Source organism: Brachycentrus maculatus, unplaced genomic scaffold (assembly GCF_059751285.1).
Source record: "Brachycentrus maculatus isolate JH-2025_06_01 unplaced genomic scaffold, ASM5975128v1 h1tg000159l, whole genome shotgun sequence".
NCBI classification, from domain to species: Eukaryota; Metazoa; Arthropoda; class Insecta; order Trichoptera; family Brachycentridae; genus Brachycentrus; species Brachycentrus maculatus.
The window spans coordinates 153,789-174,974 of record NW_028280912.1 but is presented as its reverse complement, the minus strand read 5'-3'; the positions used below and the strand labels follow the sequence as shown (position 1 = coordinate 174,974).

The 21,186-nt window shown below is 37.7% G+C and overlaps 2 protein-coding genes across 5 annotated transcripts; one reads left to right on the top strand and one right to left on the bottom strand.

The window, feature by feature from the left end:
• The first annotated feature begins 1,291 nt into the window (after positions 1–1,291).
• On the top strand, positions 1,292–10,253 carry caz (FUS RNA binding protein cabeza). 2 transcript variants are annotated; one of them, XM_088261587.1, is made up of 8 exons: positions 1,292–1,436; positions 1,983–2,120; positions 2,999–3,404; positions 5,161–5,192; positions 8,027–8,166; positions 8,401–8,816; positions 9,064–9,309; positions 9,840–10,253. In XM_088261587.1, exons 1-8 carry the CDS (start codon positions 1,427–1,429, stop codon positions 9,859–9,861), a joined length of 1,410 nt encoding a protein of 469 aa, XP_088117713.1. In that variant the 5' UTR covers positions 1,292–1,426; the 3' UTR covers positions 9,862–10,253. The 2 variants fall into 2 exon arrangements, with proteins under 2 accessions (XP_088117713.1, XP_088117714.1); XM_088261588.1 differs by having other exon boundaries at positions 1,344–1,430.
• Positions 10,254–12,301: 2,048 nt separating this feature from the next.
• BI-1 (Bax Inhibitor-1) lies at positions 12,302–20,990 on the bottom strand. Of its 3 annotated transcripts, none has more exons than XM_088261590.1 (5): positions 20,753–20,990; positions 20,425–20,654; positions 14,387–14,613; positions 13,461–13,692; positions 12,302–12,645 (listed from the first exon to the last, which is right to left on the bottom strand). In XM_088261590.1, the coding sequence occupies exons 1-4, from the start codon at positions 20,797–20,799 to the stop codon at positions 13,498–13,500; spliced, it is 699 nt and encodes a 232-aa protein (XP_088117716.1). In that variant the 5' UTR covers positions 20,800–20,990; the 3' UTR covers positions 12,302–12,645; positions 13,461–13,497. The 3 variants fall into 3 exon arrangements, 2 of the variants coding, with proteins under 2 accessions (XP_088117716.1, XP_088117715.1); XM_088261589.1 differs by having other exon boundaries at positions 13,522–13,692; XR_015837676.1 differs by lacking the exon at positions 12,302–12,645 and adding an exon at positions 13,268–13,387 and having other exon boundaries at positions 13,425–13,692.
• Between the last annotated feature and the right edge of the window lie 196 nt (positions 20,991–21,186).

The following is a 21,186-nucleotide window of genomic DNA, read 5'->3' as shown; positions in this document are numbered from 1 at the left end:
GTGCAGATACGGGTTAAAAGAAGAAATACTACAAAGTACAACTATGTGGAGTAGACTCAATTTATCGCATTCACTTTATTTAAGAAGTGGCTCAACCGAGTTATATAAAGAAAATCCTTAGAAACTGTATTTTTAATGTTGTTACGATGCAATATTTCTGATAGCTTGACTTATGACCCCAAGCGCCCGCTAGAGGGCAGGACAGGGGTGAACGCGAGGACCCAACCCCTATGACAGTGAAACAGAGTTCTAAAGTAGAGAGTACACTTGTTCAAGAACAAGTATACTGTCAAGTGTACAGGGTCACTGTCACAGTACAAGTACTGTGACAGCGACCTATGAAACCTGTAAAATTGCGAGTTATTCTTCTCGCAATACCTTAGCTGTAATAATGTTAAAATACACAAATCAATGTTACATCCATAATTTTTATAAATGAAAATGATAAGTTGGGGTTAAAGATGAATATGACTGAGACAAGTCATGTCTAGTACAAATCCAACCCAACCGATTACAATCAAAGATCAATATATTGCAAGAGTTCAGTCCTATGTCTATTTGGGTCACATTGTCAAACTGGGAAGGGATAATATGGAAGCTAAATTGGAAAGGTGAAGAGCTTTAGGATGGGCTTCATTTGGTAAATTATTGAATGTCCTGAAATCCACAAACATTGCCATCCATTTGAAGAGGAAAACATTATATGCACATGTACTCCCAGTGGATTCGATACATTTACCCTAGCAAAACGAATCATATAAACTCTGGGTAACGCAAGAGTAATGGAGAGAAGGATTCTAAATATATCTCTTAGGGAAGAAAAACGAAAGTTTGGATAAAGAAAAAGACCAAGGTAAGATGTGGCTCAAAGAATCGCGGAACTAAAATGGAACTGGGCAGGTCATGTGATACGCACGTCTGAGGATAGATGGACAGGACGCAGAAGCGTGGGTAGACCCCAGACAAGATGATTCAATGACATAAAAAATAAAATAAAAAAATAATAAAAAGTGGCCGTCCTGTACTGGAAGAGAGTCGAGTCCAACAGAGAACTGTAAAAGTCCAAGAAGGAGCCCTTTGTTCAATACTGGACCAAGAAGAAGGCTGAAGTAAATAAGTGAAGATAATCTTTACTGAAATTAATTTTAAAGTTAACAAAATATTGATGAAGGAGTACGAAATATTACAAAATAAACCGAGTTTCACCTTTATACACGTTCTAAATATAAATGTATGTAAGTACTTACTGTATTTAGTCTCATGGCAACTTTAACGAAAAGTGGAGCAATGGCTGCGTTTAAAAAAAAAAGGGAAACGGATAGGGGTTGCGCGCGGTCTAGCGTCTTCTGTTCTGCGTGAACTGGCGGTTCCTGACGCATTTTCCGTGTTGATTTCACCCAGAGAAGACACGGTATATTCATCGATCATGGGTGAGCGTAAGTAAAATCTGCATTTATTCCATCGTATCTTTATCATCCATCGTTCTGTTGTTATGTTTCGAGCGTATTATACCCTCCAATATCAATTGCCGCCATTATTTTTTGTCGAGTTTAAATGTCGGGTTTAGAAACTAACTGCGACGCAAGTGTCGATGAGTTTGTATTTGGTTCAAAAAATAGTTTGAATTCCCTCGACCCTTTTAGATCAATTCTGTAGAAACTACGGTTTACATATGAATAATTTCAAGAGGTTCCTTCTCCCCTTTTTTTTTGTTACAATTGTACCGGCGCGAATTTTCGCCGAATCGCTGCAGCATTGCATTGATGCCACGGGTTCTTTTATATTCAGATTTATTTTCGTGTATTCGGCGTAAGTGTTAAACTGTTATGGGTCTGTAAGTCATCAGTTTGAGAAAATTTGACTCGTTTGTTGGTTAACCGCGTTGTGATGATTCGGTTAGTATTCGTGTCGAGTTATCGCCCGGTTCTTTGGTCGTTGGATTCAGTTGTGTGATTTGTAACCGGCTCCTCTCTATTTTGCAGAGTACGGAGGTTATGGTGGCGGATACGGGGCGCAGTACTCGGTGCCGCCGCCGGCCAGCGGGGCCCCGGCCGTAGGGGGCTACGCGGCTCCCGCGCAGTCTTATGACCAGAACCAGTACGCCCAGTGGGGTGGACAAGGTATGTTACGATGCCTCTGAACCAATTGGGATTCTATCTCATACCATTTTTAGCAGAAATGTTGGAAGACAGTACTTTTTGTCAATTTTTTAACCTACTTTTTATATACAGCTCTAACACAAACGCATAGGAGTCCGCGAACATCTCAAGATGTCCGATTTTCACAATTATTTAAAGATTTCATGCGCTCATGTTATTTTTTTATTTATTGTTTTTATTTATTTTCAAATAAGAAAGCGCATTGTCTTCATAAAACATTTGTTTTTTATTTCTATGAATTTGGTTTAGGCAGTATGCAGGATTACTTGCTTATTCTAGTTCATTTTATTTTTATTAGATGCAATGTAACCTTCAAAATAATTCATATATTTATGCAGATTCTTGACACATTTAAATGTATCCGATTATTTTTTCACTTTTTAACTCGGAATCTTGATTCGTTTGGATTTTTTGATACTAAAGATATTAAGCGTAACTAAATTTAAGAAAGGTTTTGTTCCCTTAGGTAATAGAGGTCTCGGGTTCGATTCCCGGGGGTTTCATTATTTAATATCACCCCGCACCGGTAACCTTCACGTTAGTAAGGATTGAGATATCACCGTCGGTGCGAGACACTGCCCCGAGCACCGTTCAGTTTGGAATAGGGCTAGAGAAGAACTGTAAGAAGTTTGGACTTAGGCTTGGTGACTGCAATAAACAATGTTCAGTTTTCCTCCTACTAAGTCCTAGAGCAACCGGTCATTGATAGGCCTGCTATCTACTCGATATTTGGCAGGGTTGACATTTTGATCCGAACAAAACCATTTACATACGCGCGTTAATACTGATAACCAAAATATTATATAAGGTTTCTAATTTGTCATTTTCCCTTTTGCCAGCAGCTACCGGGGGCTACAATAACGGCGCTTCCGCCGGTGGGTACAGCACCGCCGGGGCTGCTCCCGCTTACGGCGGGGGAGCCTCCTCGGGCCCCAACTTCGGGGGCGGCGGCGGCGGTGGCGGCGGATACGGGGGCGGGGGCGGGGGTGACCGGCAGCAGGGCGGCGGTGGGTACGGCGGGGGCGGGCGCGGCGGGTACGGGGGCGGGGACCGCGGCGGCGGCGGCGGCGGGTATGGCGGGGGCAACGAGCGCGGGGGCGGGTACGGGGGCTCGGAGCGCGGCGGCTACGGGGGCGGGGACAGGGGGAGCGGCGGGGGCGGGTACAACAATGACCGGGGAGACCGCGGCGGATACGGAGGAGGCAACCGAGACGGGGGCTACGGCAATCGAGACGGCGGCTTCGGGTAAGAATATAGTCTTCTCTTTTCACTTTTTATTTGCAATACTCCTTCGATAACCTTCTCGCATTTAACAACGGATGTGTTCGCAGTTTTAAGTCGCTTTCGACATTTAAGCGCCTAATTATCAATTCTCAAAGTTCTGATGACATTCCTTCGTATTCATACTGTGCTCTAGTACTTCTTGCTCACATTTCTGATGGCATTCCAGCATTTGCCATTAAGAGTTAGGAGTTTGAAGGTGGTCGCGATGCAATTGGAAATGTTGAATCAAAGTACTACACATTGTTACGACCCCGGGAGAAGACTATCGATGTGTCAGAGAACTGCATCTGGAATGGAGTGCAGAAGGTTATGGAAGATTCTCTCTAATTGTCTAAATATACTAATTGACTTGTGGTTGATCGAATCCCACCAAGTGATTATACAGATACTGTGTGTGGTGGGTGAGCATTAACGATGTTCAGTAACTGGTGTAAATGTTAAGAAATAGTCAAATAGCTATCTCCTACGAGAATAAAGTTCTGTTCCCAAAATGTTAGTCTTGGCTCGCGTGTAAGCAGAGCCAACAGAAAGTTAGAGGGTACTTGCCGCGTGTGAAGCTGTGTACATTCTGAAAGAGTGATCACATTCGGCAGTAGAGGATAAGTGTAAGGAGGATGTTCTTTAGTGGAAAATATGACGCTACGCTCAAGTTGACACGGGTAATGTACTGGACAGAGTAAGGGAAGATATTCTGTTTACTAGTGAGTAGTAACTGGACTCTGGGACGGGACGTGTCCCTTCAGGTTGTGGATGGATTTGTTGCGCACTATTTACTAAGCCGAGAGAATGTTACCAAACATTGATGAGCAACCTGAATGAAGTATTCCGTCGGTTGCTCGCCATCATTCTCCAGTAGTGCGCAACCCGCATGTCCATCCGTAGCGGTAGAATAAACAGAATTAAACAGATAGGGATTTACAATGGAAGGTTTCTGGCATATGTGTATTGGACGATGTTGGGAGTTGGTTGTGTATCTTGTAATGTACTGTATTGCTACTCTCTTCTGTCTACAGGGATATTTGTGTTATATTACGACATAAGACAATATTAACATATGTTTCGCACTCCTGCGGCTTTGTAAAACATTTGGGTCGACACACGCTTTAATATTAGTGAACAATAAAATGTAACGACAAATGGAATGGTAGAACAACAAACAACTGTAACTAAGCGTACTTATCGTATTCTTAAGTGCGTTAACATTAAATTGTGTAATGCCTGCAGAGGGTTATTAGACTGCACTATCGGTGTTTTGAAATATGGGTTAAATCAATTATTTGTAAAGAAGGTTGTATGTACATACATTCTAGGAATATTGTAATGGAGGTACATATCTGAATAAAACAGATTATCGTCATCAGTTTTGTCAACTCGGCAACTCGAATACTTACCGTATAAGAAGTACCGGGCTGGTGAATGGTTTGTGCGAATTTGACTGCGGGTTCAAAAGGGACCGTTCAGACTGGCAGTTCTTGTCCAAACAAGTAATAGAGCGAATTGGCTCGGTGTCGAGTACAGGTGTATCGCATCACGGATGTAGTTGTTTGTGGAGCGGAGGTGGCTAAAGTCTAGTAAGGGTTCGCAAGCGGGGAGGGGTGAGGAGACTAGACGTCCCGACGGACAGACGGACAGACCGACGAACTGACAGACTTACGAGGACCACAAGAGAAGCGACCGTCGGTGTTCCCGAGTAATGAGACCATCTTGTTTGTTATAGCGGCGGCGCCCGTGGGGGAGGTTTTAACAAAGGTAAAGCCCAGCGCCACGTGCCTGGAGCTATTCTATTATCAAAACATTGTCCCTTAAAGGGCTGCATTTCCTTTTCACTCACTCTCACTCTACTCCATTTTGACCAACGGAAAACCAAATATCTCAATCTCAAATGATTGAAGTCGCGTCACACACAATCTTAAATCATTGAATCTGCGTCACATACAATCTTAAGCCATCGAGTCCGTGTAACGCAATGGCAAAAAAATCTTGTAATAATATTTCATTCAGTGGTAAAAAAATCTTGCTATAATATTTTATATAGTGATAAAAATATTTACAGAATTATTTTAAACATTTCCTCCCAATGCAGCTCTTTAGGGACTATTCTTGAATTTTGTACTTTATGCAAATTAAAATTGCCTTGATATTTCACATGTGTAGTATTTGGTTCATTGGATTGTAATTTTAAGTTCATCATTTGATGTGTTGCAACCTTTTACTTCAGATACAACAATATTTTCTCCAAACTTGATGTACGATACACATGATATAATCGAGTGGCAGATGTCCGCACGTTTGAGGTCAGGTTTTAAATCTAAAATATGTTGTATTTGTTTTGAAGTGTGTTGAACTCATTTTATTAGGATTTTGTTTGTTTGTAATATTTATTATTTTGTCACTAGTGTATTGTCAAGTTGTATGTCGATATAGTTCCCGGAAAAAGAAGCCGAAAGCTCAAAATCATTTATTACAAGTCAACTTTATTAGGTACATAATAAAGACTAATAACAGGTTTCAAATCTAAATCGGAAGTAAATGTTCCTACATTGTATTTCTTATATCGTAGTCATACTGGAGAAAGTGACCAAGTGCATTTTTGTTACAAAAACGAGTTTATTGACTATTTGATATCTAACTAGCTGAATATTGCTCTGAAAAAATCCCAAAGCGATTTTAAACTTGGAAGTATAATATATTGACTTATCAAAAATGACTAACTGCATTGATGTTTATTTTCTTGCCAAGCAAAAGTGACTTAAATGGTCCTCCTGAACATTTTACGTTTTGTTAGTTGGTCACTTTCTCCTGTACGACTACGATATCTTCATAGAAAAAAGACATTTTCTTTGCCATTCACTGCCCGAGCATTTTCCACAATATTAAACTCATTTTTCACCTAAAATACTTGCTTATACCAGAGTTTGTTATATTGATCAGGTTTATAAGTAAATATTACAGTTTCAATATATGGTTTATACAGCAAAAATAAACAAATAAGTGAATTTAAAATAACCCATGGCTAGATCACTCTCCAGGATGTGATTTACCCGTAAAATAAGCACATTTTCTTAAGCGTGGATAAGTCCGTACCCTCACCGCCCGTACGCATGATGTACCTATGAAATAGTAATTTGAGTACACTCACTCGATGTCTTCTAAAGAGCTTTTCTACTTTTCGTTGGTTCTATAGCATGTAAGGTGAAATTTTGGCAAGGGATGTTGCCCAAAAATAAATGAAATAGGTAATCCAAAATACGCATTGCGACTCGCTCGGCAATATAAATATGCATAATTTTTGGGAACATCGCTCGTTAAAATTTCAATAAATAAAATAATTTTACACCATGTAAGCGCTCAAAGTGAAATGTATACTTGGGTATTACAAAACATCCTTATTTGAATGGTAATACCGAATGTCAACCAGTTGACGAAGGTTACGTTTTGTTTGAAGGAAGGTTAGCACGCGCAATGCTGGTTAAAGTTGGTCATACTGGCAGTGTTTAATTATTACCTTTGGTAGATATAGCAAAATGGTTACCCGCTTACAACTGCGTCTCGGTGAACAGTAATGTGTGATTAAAGTAAAATAAATGACCTAGTCATGGAAATACAGGATTCTATTCTGGAGTCTAAATCTATCGTGGATAAAGACGGTGAATATTAGATATACACATTATTTCGCCTTCTGATTGCCTTTCAAACAAATGCCTTCGGAAAACAAAGCAATGTTCGTACACATTACACCAAAGCTAACATTAATCAAATCAATTAACCGATCCATACCATATTTGGATAACAGAAATGTGCCTAAGTTGTGAAAATTACCTTAGGTAGAATGTCACGTGAGTTATAAGGGTAATTTAATCTTTGTGACAATTAACTAAGTTGTGGTTATTATCAGAAGTGTAAAATATAGGGAAAATACCTACTTGGTGAATTTTGTCAAATAGTGGTTGGTACCATGGATGAGATATGACACATTGCTGCCTTATATCTATGTACATTCGCAATATACTCTCATGAGTACATACCGTGATCTTACTGTGTAATTATATTATAAGAGAAAATCACAACTGTCTCATATTACACCTCCACTGAAGTCTAAAGTACTTGTGGTATTTCTGATAGACAAAATGATGATTAAATATAAGAATTTAAAAATGAACAAACTAACTCGGCGCTCGCTCTATGAGAAGCGTTTTGCAGAGTGTAGCAATTAAGGTCAAATATTCACAATTTAAATATGGTTGCATATTCAGGAGTTTGAGAGACTTCCTTCGATGGAACCGAGTCTGCGTTACCCGTACATAATTATATGAAAGCTACGGAAATCATTAGATAAGAATTGTCGGTATGGAATTACAAAGAAGAGATTTACAATATTCCTAGTTTTAAGATTGTAGTTGTCTTCTGTAAATCTTAAGCGATGATATATTGTTAATTTAGATCTGTTCTTGCTACGAAGGTTGAGAAAATATTGAATTATACAGATCAAGTTTGTTGTTACGCAAGAACAGACTATAAATAGAATACTGTGCGGATGTTTAGTTTGGTTGTATCGGATATTAATAAAGTTTTTATTTATGAAGGTGGATTCGGGGGTGATCGCAGCGGCAATGGAAACAGTGACATGATCACGCAGGAAGACACCATTTTCATCGCCGGCATGGATTCTGATACCACCGAAGAAGATATTGCTCAGCACTTCGGAGCTATTGGCGTTATTAAGGTAAAGTCCTCGATCCCCTATAATTACGTAATCAAGGCGAGCGCACTCTGTGTCCTTTCTGCTCTCGAAGGATTCAATTTGTTCCCTCGCTATATTAACTTTTGTCAACATTACTCGGGTTACGTTACCATAAATAAGGTGATTCATCGCTTGACAATGTACAAACTGATCATTATAGAGTAGAGTCTTCCTACCGCCATACTTTCTCTATCTCACGTATTGCTGTTTCTACAGATGGATAAGCGCACTCAGAAGCCCAAGATCTGGATTTATAAGGACAAGGCGAGCGGTCGTCCCAAGGGAGAGGCTACTGTCACGTACGAAGACGCCAACGCCGCTTCCTCCGCCATACAGTGGTTCGACGGGAAGGAGTTCAACAACAACACCATCAAGGTGTCTCTCGCCCAGCGCCAGAACAACTGGAGCGGTGCCGGCGGGCGCGGGGGAGGCGGCGGCGGCGGGCGCGGAGGGGGCGGTGGCGGCGGGTTCCGCGGGGGCCGTGGCGGGCGCGGGGGCGGCGGGGGCCGGGACAGCGACGGGGGCGGGCGCGGCGGCGGCGGCAGCGGGGGCGAGGGCCGCGACGGGGACTGGAGGTGCCCCAACCCCGACTGCGGGAATACCAACTTTGCGTGGAGAAATACATGCAATAGGTAAGAGAAAGATTTTTAAGAAAATCCATCCCCATCAACGCTGCAGATTCATTTCCAACTTGAAATTTCTGTATTTTTTTATCATGGGGTATAGTAATTTTCTCACTTAAAACACATGCACGATCATAATCTATTGACTTGTGTGTACCTGTGTGGGATACATAATTTAATTAAAATACGTATATTTAAAAAAAAAATCAAACACAATTATCAATAAATTAATGTTACATATTCAATTTGTCAACAGGTGCAATGTGGATAAGCCCGGTGGTGGCGGAGGCGGCGGCGGGGGTCGCGGGCGCGGGGGTGGCGGACGGGGAGGGGGCCGCGGGGGCGAGCGAGGGGGCTGGGGCGGTCGCGACCGGGATGGCGGCGACCGGGGAGACCGAGGTGGTGACCGCAGGGGCGGTGGAGGGGGTTTCCGCGGCGGCGAAGGAGGGGGCCGTGGCGGCCGGGGCTCCGGGGGTCCCATGCACAGAGGCGGCGGCGGAGGGTGCGTTACTTACTTTATACCAATTAGATAGTTTTTTTTTTACTTCTATGCACTGAGTCTGAATTTTAGTATTAAATAAATAACAAAGCATCTCACTTTAACACGATTTGTATTGACTAGCAGTTAAAGGTTGACTGATGCCAACTATTGTTATCTGCTAGCTTACAGTAGAATAAAATGATCAAACTTTATGTTTGACTTTATACAGAATACATCTACATATTGCATAATAAAGTTTATGTGATTCAATTAAGAAAGAAAGAAAAAAGTCATTTAAATTTTATTGATTTATTTTAGTGTAACAATATTATTGATTTCCCATTCCAACGCAGCAGATTATTCCAATAAGAATCTTTCTGCTTTCTTATTTTCATGGGTATAGTAAATTCCAATTATAAACTCATGTGAGATGTGTATTTCATGTGAACCTGTCTCTGGAAAACAATTTAGTTTGACTTAGCGATATCTGATTACATGTGCCGTGTACCAACACAAAAATCTATATGTTCAAACCCTTGTTTCAGGAACAGAGATCGCCAAAGGCCGTATTAGATCTTCCCGACATCAAACTAGACTAACTAACTAGGATAAGGATTAGCTAAATACTGTTTATACACAAATATTACACGAAAAGTATGTTTATTTTGTCATATGTTTGTATAATTTATGAAATGCAAAGAAAAGTTGTAAATTGTCTCATCTTATGTCTTAGTTTCGGCTAGTGGTATTTATTTAATTGAATTTGATAGCAAAATACAGGCAAATGTTCTCCATTGTCTCGTGTAAGATTGACGTTATCTGCATTTAGTTAGAACAGTATTTGACAGGGTGACCTGTTGTATAGTGTATGTATGATTCCATTATTCTAAGGCGTGTCTGTTGCTAAATGTAATGTATGAATGACAACATCCTGTTGGATGAACAAATAAAATAATTCTACACAATCATATTCTTTTATTACAAACTGCAAAACATACACCCACTCACTTACTGAAAGCTGTAAATTTGGATAAGGTATTTTCAAAAATCAAATGTTATAAATGCATTATAATATGGTTACCGTAACTTTAGGGGTTACTATGCTAGAAAAACCACAATTTATACATAAACCAGGCATAGGATAGGCGCCATGGCATAGTTGGGTAGACGCTCGACTGCGAAATTGGTGTAACGGGTTCAATTCCCGCTAAGTGCACAGTAAGAAAGATTTATTTTCAATTGGTCTGGGCATTTGTAATGTATTTTTCGCATTAACCTTCCCTATCCTACCTGCAGATAAGCATCTAATAAAGGCTTTGCGGGTTGTTACTTTAAAAAAAAAACTAATTTAAAATGTGTGATTATTTATAAACACTGTACGATTGTTTCATCTTCGGCGCTACAAAAATATCTGATTATTTTAAACTAAATGTATGCAACATTATAAAAAAATCACTTATCAAGTAAATGCTGTTCGCCTAATGGCCACCTCCTTTTTACACTGTGCGTATAACTCTGCTAATCTAACAGGTTTCCGATCTAATTGATGACATCCGGTATTGAACAGAACAAGGCAGGAGTGAGTCTTTATCGGATATTTAAAAAAAATATATAGTTACATTATTAATGTATGTATTATATTCGTAACAATTTATTACATATCGTTGATTAATTCTGGCATGTCAAAATGTATCTAAATGAAGACCATAGCTTTACACGACTTACTTTTCGTAAAAACAAAATCGTTTCTCTTTAAGCATTTTTGCAATATTATAACATACTGTAAGATACAAATGATAATTTAATTCTAAATATCAATGTGACTTTATATTACGGGTTTGGGTATTTGTGATACGAACCCACAATACCAGTTTCGCAGTTGAGCGTCTACTCAACCACGCCTCGGCGCCTGTCTTATGCATATGAGACTAAATACAATATTATATACAGAACTAAATATGCGACAATAATATTATCAGAATAGTAGAACAAAATATAGCATAGAATAATATAAATTCTGTTAAAGTACAGTAAAACCTCTATATATCGGACTAATTGGGGGGAAGGGCTGTCCGGTAAAGCCGAAAGTTCATTTTATAAATATTTCTAACCTTTATCCGCACCCAATGGTGCATAGGGCACTGCATCATAAACGCAGTGTTATCTTGATCGTTTTTATAACACACGAAGGAAAGGTGATTATCCCTCCGCTTCAGGTACCAGGTAATATGTATTGAATAAATATTAGAGTGAAAAAAATCACTTATATTTATTTGACCCCCCCCTGGGAATCGAACCCGGGACTGCATATAAACGCAATGTTATCTTGAGATAACACTGTGTTTATATGATGCAGTGCCCTATGCACCATTGGGGTGCGGATAAAGGCGGAAACTGACCGAAGCATTTCGTCGTAACATAACATCGCTCGCGGCGAGCATCCGAAACTATGGATGGAGCGCTCGGCTCGGTGTACTGACTGCCTGAATGCTCGCATCGTAACGTGTTACGTTACGACGAAATGCTCCGGTCAGTCTCCACCTTAAGGGTGTGAAGAAAAAGAAAAATTGTTTACATGCGGCGATACTCAGAAGTAAAGCATGTACGTATAATATTAACAGGACATTTTTTACATTTGACTGATTTCTTGTCTGTTATATCCGAAGTTCATAAAATAGAGGTCCGTTATATCGAGGTTTTACTGTATGCAAATTACATCCAAAGGGCGCTTGTCCACTACCCGGATTTCCGTGTAATTTTACTGTCCGGCATGTCAGTTAGTGTTTTAAAACGACGATTGGCTTGTGCTTTTGTCCACCTTTCTTTGGATCGGACCTCTTGATCGGTGCGTGAACACGTTGCGCGTAAATTCGATGGTAAAATTCTGTGTAATTCCGTATAGTGGACAAACGCCCAAACTGGGATGATTTGGGATCAACATTGCAGTTGTAAGTGTCACCCGACCGCAACATGGCATCTGTGAGGCAAGATGGGCAGAAAAGGAACACTAATATGTTTAATATATTTTATTACACATCTTAATTTACATAATTGGATCCATACCATTCATGGTTGGATATAAACCAACAATAATCTGACTCTGGGTGCAACTTTTGAAATACCATAAATATATTATAATGTATAAAACATCCACATCCTAACAATAACCATCTAATTAAATAGTGTTCATATCTCATATATTTTAAAGGAATTTAACCTATGAAGTTTTTTTTTATAAATAAAAGTTATTGAAAAATTTGGCAGTCTTTGAAATATTAAATGTTGCCATCTAAAAAAAATAATTAATCACCAAATAATAACACTTCATTCCCTCTTGCGGCGACGCTCCTGCTCCTCCTGAAAAGAAAGAAATACAAATAAAATAAATAATATATATTTTGAGTATTAACATAGAGAAGTAAATTAAATTTCACGGGGCATTATAAAATCTAAATTGGCAATACATAAATTCAAAAGCCAACCAAGTAGTAACCATGTTGCAGATTGTTAGGGTTGATTTATTTTACTTGCAATACAAAATTAAATATGCACTGATAATTTCACCAACCTCCGCAGTGTAGTGGTTGGCCTATTTGATTACCGTGATTTTCACTCTTAATATTTATTTAATATCAATCGGCCTGATCGATACCTAATTGGACTGATCTTGCCCTCATGTAATTCAAAATCAAGATAACATTGCTGATATCGCTCACTCCTTTCAAGAACGTCATGAATAAAAAATTGACAATTTTCAGTTGAGCATGTTTTCGGAATACCCAGAAAATGTAGTATATCCCAGCAAAAGAGGCATATTTTTAACTTAATATTTACCCGCTACAGGGCAGAAAGTGTTGTTTTTGCATTTTGAAGAAAAGGTATTGTTTAATTTTTTTTTTTAAATATACTAAATATTTTCAAAAGGAGAAAAAACCTCAGGTTTTACCTAAAAAGTTCTGTTTCACAGTAAAAATTTCAATAAGTGGCTTGATATTTATTTTTAATACATTGTTTTATATTTTTAAACTTTAAAAACGTTCTCCTGAAAAATCAAGTTTTTTGATTTATGACGTTCTTGAAAGGAGTGAGCGATATGTTACTCATACATACGTATCTACATTTATTTCATGTTGTACTGTAATCAGTGAAAAGAATTACAGGGCACAAATTACATGAGCTAGTACGAGGTACGGTTATGGGAGTTTTCTATCAGTTAGAATAAGCTTTCTTCACCTTCTGTGTAAGTATGATGACTAGACGCCTGAAGACACCGATGAAGTCAATGAACAGGTCCAGGGAGTGGGTCACGAAGTCCTTGTTTCCGGCGCGACGCTTCTCGATGATCAGTTGTGTGTCGTACAGGATGAATCCACACATCAGCACCAGTCCCAGGTACAGGTGGGTCTGGAAGAAAGGCAACAGGATTGATACCATCAGTACTATTTCACTAATGACGTTTTTATATTGTGGGTCGATGCAGTGCGCTATGCACCACTTTAGTGCAAATATTAGTCAATGAGGAATGATAAATTCTCAAAAACCAAAGCAAAATTACGAAACAAACAAAATAAAGTGTCCAATCATAACTGCAGATGAATTTTTGCAGTAAAACAATTTGCAATGTTTTATCGGTAAAAACACATGTACACTTGCGAGTTACGCATTATAATACAATTAGAAGATGGCGAGCTGGGCTAGGAGTAGCGGAAATGTGGACACATTTGGCATACGAGGTGAGTATGTTTAAGGCATTACAGGATTTAAGCTGGTAGGAGGGACCCTCCTACCGTTTGCCCTTTATTATTTACACATTTTTCACGAACACAAATGTTGTTAGATGTAAAAATATGTTCTAAAGGTGGGGACTGACCGGAGCATTTCATCGTAACATAACATTCGCGGCGAGCATCCGACTTCGGATGGAGCAGTTGGAATGCTGTACTGACTATACGAATGCTCGCGTTGTAACGTGTTACGTTACGACCAAATGACTCCGGTCAGTCCCCACCTTAGGAGATCACAAAAAGTAAAAATGTTTTTCCAGTGAAAATCAGTCGGTATTGGCGATATTTTGATTCAAGATATGCTCGTATCTTGCCTGGTAAAGGAGCTGCGATCTGAAGAAGATATTGGCCAGAGATAGGATGGTCACAGTGCTGAGAAGCGTCATGAGAGTGCCGCCCATGAAGAGCCAGCGACCGCGCTCCGCCAACATGGCCGCGATGGTGAACGAGACAAAGATCAGCGACGTGCCGGCCAGCGCGGTCACTATGATAGCCGGATTCAACATGATGGTGTAGCTGAGAAGTGGTCCTAATCCCATTCCTGGAAGCAATACACATCTTAGAAGTTTGACATTTAAAAAACAGTATATAGTAATTTCTAACCTGTGCATTGATTCAGCGTCATTGAGATGATATTTTGTATAAATGGCGCAACATAAAGTAGACAAATATATAATCATTATAATTCAAATATATTAAATGAGAATCTGCCACTATGTAATCACGGCAAAAACTCTATTATCAAGGATAATCAGGGATTAGCACAGTTTGGTGGATAATGAAAAATCCCTATTCTGAAGAGAAAATAAAAATTATGAATATAAAAGTAATAGTAATATTTTGGATAATTTATATAGCATCATATTATAAAATACTATTTGAAGGATGCGTCAATGTGATTGAATTGGAGAAAAGGAGATAGTGTAAATGATTTAGAAAACAAATGCGATAGTTTTTTTGCTTCTAAAGATCATCTCACTCTCATTGTTTCTATTCTAACTACTGGTGGAAGAGCATTCTTCGCCATAGGTTCCGCAACAGCAAATTTAGTGTGCTGGTTGCGAGCTGGTAAGATCACTTTGTCCATAGCAGTTGTAGCCGATCGAAGCGCGAGACGTCTATCAACCAATTTGTCTTGTATAACACAGTTCTTTTAGATATGCTTGAGCTGTATCATGTACTGATTTATACGTGAGTAGACAGAGTTTATACTCAACCCTTTTGGTAAAATGTAACCAGCGAGTTGGTGAAGTAGTATACGGTGAAGTAAAATTGTCAGCCTAATCCGTAAACTTCATCAGGACGTATTATACAAAAGGTAGTGAAATTATTAAAATGTAACTATAAAATGGAATGTGAAAACTTAAAAAACAACACTTTATATTGTATTCTATATATTACTTACATATTCTTTATTCTACAAACATATAAAACACAACAGTGTCTTTTTAAAATTGACCAATTATGCTTGATGGTAACATTATGATGATATTACACTTGCCTACGCAACCCGAATGGACTTAAAAGTTTATGGATTGAGCCGACAGTATGTAATGGTATCTTAACATATTTTTTTGAGGAATTGAATTTTTTAGTTTATTAAAACTAAAAAATAAACTAATATCTATTTGTTGCCATAATATTAAGATATAAAAAAAGAAGATAATTATCCAAATAAATTTTAATTAAAATCAAAATAGTGGAGGTTCTGCTATGTATGGTTATTAGAGACGATAATTAAGCAACAATTGATAACGATCACAAAACTAAACATTGTTTGGCATTCTGTCTCTCCGCCTACCCCTGGCGGAAAACAACTTGATAATTAGTTACTTCTGTTGTAAATATAATATTTATATGTATTAAAAATAAGAATGGGAGGCGCTGTTCTTGCTCAGTGTAAATAGGTTTTAAAGACATCTTGAAAAACAAGTTATAATTGGAGAAAGTCTTATTTAAGAATATATTTTAGCAGAAATTAATTTATAACATGTTTCGGTAAACAAATATTTAGTATTATAATATATTTAGGTATATTCTAAATAAAGATGGTTTGTACACCCATTAAAAGGTATAGTTCAACCGTATCAGCAGTAAAATATTAGTGATGATGATGATTCAATGTGACATTTTTTTTAATAGAAAATCAATGAGTCAGGCAATAGATTACATATTAAAGTAAACAATAACTTTATTCTAACATGACGACACATCTTGTAATTCAGACACAATTTCCTTTTATTACGTATTACATCATTAAAATAATATATTGCTTTTAAATACATATTTTTTCATTTTGTTTTAGTGTTTGTGTATTAACTAAGCCAATTCTTAAAAAGCACTTAACCAATTTTTTTTACATAAAAAATTCAAACGCACCTAGACCCCAATATTCCGCAGTCAGCCGATACCAGCTGTCACCTATCACTTTGTTTGATGGCTGTTAATGATTCATGTATTAAAAATTTATATTCATATTGAATATTGGTGAGGATTAATATAAAGGGTAAAACAATAACCAGGGTGACAACATATTGATTACGATGTGGCCTTACATGTTGACAATTAATACAAACTAATAAAATATACTACTTGTCATGAGTTAAGTGTGCTGTAAACATTGAATCGACAGATAGACAAACAATTATACCATTTTGAAATTCACAAAAAAAAACTTCGGTAATTTACGTATTTTCATAGTATTTAGTTTTATTTAATTTTTTTACTTGACGATGGGTTCCGTAGTTAAAGCATTTTGAGTATAACTCTTGATTGAGGTCACTGGTGCCCCCCATGGCGTTTCGGTCCAACACAGACGAGGTCACCGGTGACCCCCATGGCATTTAACGGGTTAAAAACGTTTACTGCTATATCAATGACTTTCTCTTTTATTTGTCTTTCAAATGCATGCACAACGATAAGATAATAAATTATCTAGATAATTTATTTAATAACATCTCTTGATAAATTTCAAAATGCAAGATTTAGTTAGGGTGAGTGGAAAACGAATGCAGTTATAGTTTTTCTTAAGGTGGAGACTGACCAGAGCATTTCGTCGTAACATAACGTCGTAACATTGCTCGCGGCGAGCAGCTGAAACTATGGATGGAGCGCTCGGCTCACTGTACTGACTGCCTGAATGCTCGCATCGTAACGAGTTACGTTACGACGAAATGCTCCGGTCAGTCTCCACCTTTTTTTTTTTTTTTTGGGGTCAAGGGATCTTGCATCCCTTATGTCACTGCGACCATATTAGGTCTATTGTGACCTCCCTCTGTATTACAGCTCACTGCCAAGACCTACATGAGTCATGTAACTCACAACCTGTCTTGGTGGTACGAGCTTCACCTTCTCGGAGTCCAGTAGAGGTCCTCCAAGGATGGTCTCCACCTTTTCACATTGAAATGAAAAAAAAAAAACCTGGCTATGTAAAACTGTACCGATTATTTACTTCTGTTTTTTTTTTAACCAATCAACCATATAACTATATAATTAGGTGTACCTACATCTTAAATCAATACATATTATAACGAAAATTGTATGACCATGATTGTCATTTGTGACATTTTAATTTAACATTGGAATCGAGGTCAAATAAATCAACCTCGCATCCTAGGTGATGTTTTTGATACCGAGATGCATCTTTTAAAAACGTAACTGGCGAATCAGACAAAACTAGTTAGTTGTTAATAAAAATGTGAGTGGATCAAAAAACAAAGTATTTTTACTTCTCAAAATAATAAAACATATATATTTTTTAAGAATTTTCATGGAACCTTAAGGTTACCACTCTTTTTTAATTTTTTTTTAAGAGAAAAATTTGTGTTTTTTTAATTCACACAATTATTTCAATTTCATACTATTTCTGTGAGCCTAAGCGGCTCATTATTAGAAATAGATATCAAATTGTGGTAGAGTGAAACTCTGACTTGATTGAGTCCGCGACGCTAACCACGGGACCACAACCCGACATTTTGCATTGTTGTTTTGGTTACATATCTTAAATTTGCACTATGCAAGACTATTTCCTTCCAAGATATTAGATGTCCTAAAAAAGTTAAATATTTTGAAGAAGTGTAGCCAGAAAAATGTCCCAGATAATATTTTTTACAGAGACATACGGCGTGCATATATTTGTACGTTTCAGAAACATCATGATGCGGTGGTGTGGACATATTTATGCATTTCGGTTACCTTTAACTTCAAAAACAAAAAACATATCTTGAACATCTAATTTCTTGTCATGTTTGCTTTGCTGTGTGGCGGATAGGTGTCACTATAATACAAAACTATGTAGGTTGCTACTTAAGTTTTGAGATATGGCAACACCAGTGTGAATATGTCAAAAATGACAATGTCATCGTAAAGTTTGCTATTTTTAATGGTAAATATACTCGGAACATGTGTGCTGATCAACACGCTATGACTTTTGGTGATAAAGCACCATCTCAAGCCACCGTGTTTCGCTGGTTTTCTGAATTCAATTGTGGTCGCACTTCGTTACAGGACGAATTTCGTGAAGGTTGTCCAAAATCGGCTGTTGTGCCAGAAAAAATCGATGCTCTACATAAACTGATATTGCAAGATCGTCATATGACATACCGTTAGACTAAGGCATGCTTGGGCATTAGTTCCACTAGCAAACAATCAATATTGCATGAACATTTGGTTGTTAAAAAGATTTATTCGCATCGGATACCGCATCATTTGAAAATCGCTCAAAAAAGGCTCTTGTCAATAGGTGCAAACAAATGTTTAAAAAATTCAATATTGGTGTTTCAAAAGACGTTTATAAGATCGTAACAGGCAACGAATCACGGATCTATGCATATGAACCTGAAACTAAACAATAATCGACTGTACGGGTCCTTTAAGACGAGCCAAACCCAACGAAAGAAAGCAAATGGTCGCCTGTTTTTTAGCAATAACTAGACATGTCGCCACCGTTCTATTAGAGCAACGTACAACAGTCAATTCTGAATGGAACACCCCCATTTGTTTGCCAGAATTGTTGGGAAAAATAAGGGAAACCTTTTGCAGAAGACGCATCATTCTCCAAAACGACAATACAAGCTGACCAAGCTAAGCCAAGCAAGTAAATTTTTAAGCATCCATAACATGGAATTGATGGGTCATCCGCCGTACAGTGCTGATTTGGCACCCAATGATTTTTTCGTAATGCTGGATATCAAAAATAAATTGAGAAGTTAACGTTTTTCGAAGCCTGAAGAGCGGTTGATACATTCAAAACACGTGTTTTGGAAGTACCTCAATCGGAGAGGAAAAAGTGTTTCAAAAATTGGTTCGAACGCATTCAAAAGTGTATTGATCTTCAAGTAGGATATTTATTGATTTGGCGTTTAATTTGTAGAACTCCATTTTAATTTATGTATTAATTTTAAATCAAACACAGATTTTTTGAGTCTACTAAGTAGTATTTTATTAACAAAAACATAAAAAAAAAATATATTGTGACAATTGTTTCGCCTTGTTAGGGCATTATCAAACGAATGCGTATGTTTACAAAATACAATAATTCGTTTGATAATGCCCTAACAAGGTGAAACAGTTATCACAATATTAATTTTTTATGTGTTTTTGTTAATAAAATACAACTTAGTAGACTCAAAAAAACTGTGTTTGATTTAAAATTAATACATAAATTCAAGTAGGATATTTAGAAAAACGATAAAGCCATTTTTGATTATAAATATTTGTTTGTACTTGTCTATCTCAAAACTTATATAGCAACCTACGTATTATCCATTCTTTTCTGGTTTCAAAATATGGCTAAAAGTCATCATTCTTTCGTTGCAACCTAATATCGCCTGCGTCAAATAATATTTCTGAAACAAACTTCACCGTAACCAATGTGTTAACCGGAATGGACTGCATTCATCTCTATAATCTATACTCCCGTGTTGATAGGTCTGGGATGCAAACATGAAATATCACATATGACATTCCAACCTGCTAATTACAAGACAACAGGCTTTAGTTACTCAGTCTTGAGTCAATAAACCATTTCTACATATTGTTATTTATATTTTATCAGATAAGTGTCACGAGATTATTTATAAATGTGTGAGAAATTTATGTGAGTGTAAGTATTAATATACATACATGCGCATGGTATTGTTATAATTCTAAAGAAAATCAATCATGTAGATACAATCACACCGACCAGGTACCGGAATATTCTTTGGTATTGTGTAATATACAATGAAATGATGATATTGCAATTTCGTATTGCTTTGCATAATTTAAAAAAATAAGGAAAAATAAACACGTAATAAATGAATAGAAAGGTCGAAGTTCCAAAACAGGTTTGGTTAATAACACAAAAACTTACCAGAGAGGAATCCAAAACCGAGAAGGTATCCCAGCCTCTGCTTCGTGTTTTTGCCATTATCGGGGGTAGACATCAAGAGGAAGATGAGCCCTAGGGCTCCGATGGTGGTAATAAAACCAGCTTTGAACCAATCTGTGTAAATGTCAACATAGGCTCCCGCGGCCGCGGAAACCGATGTCATTGTCAGGGAGGCATATACATTCTTGAGATGCAAGCGAACAGGCTCCTCGCTGCAACAAATTAAAATAATATCAGACCACCGATGATAAAAATACGTCAAAATGATCACTGTTTTGTATGTACACAGATGTTGATCGATTTAACTTACAGCCTATTGCTGAACGAATTGATAAAGGTGTTTAACGTAGGCGCCATCGCGAACGATGATTTCACTAAGAATTTTAGAGAGAAACAACTGCACTGGCATGCAAAAATATCAACTAAATAACTTGATACACGTCATGTACGAAAGCGATGATTCCAGAAGTTTTGATTGGATAATAGAATAGAGGGGACAAGGCCAAGCGTCACATCGTTCGATTTCGTAAAATTTCGTCACGTAGTACGCAGTTTCACATTTGTCGGAGCCTGAAAACGGCGTTCCAGGGCGATATTGTGACTGAAAACAATATTCTCCGTTTCAGTAATTACTCTATAAATCAAAATGTAAAATAATAATTACATGTTAGAAGCGTATACTAAAACGCATTAAATCAAAATGGTTGCGTTCACTTTATTTTCACAGGTTGCCAGCATTGGTGC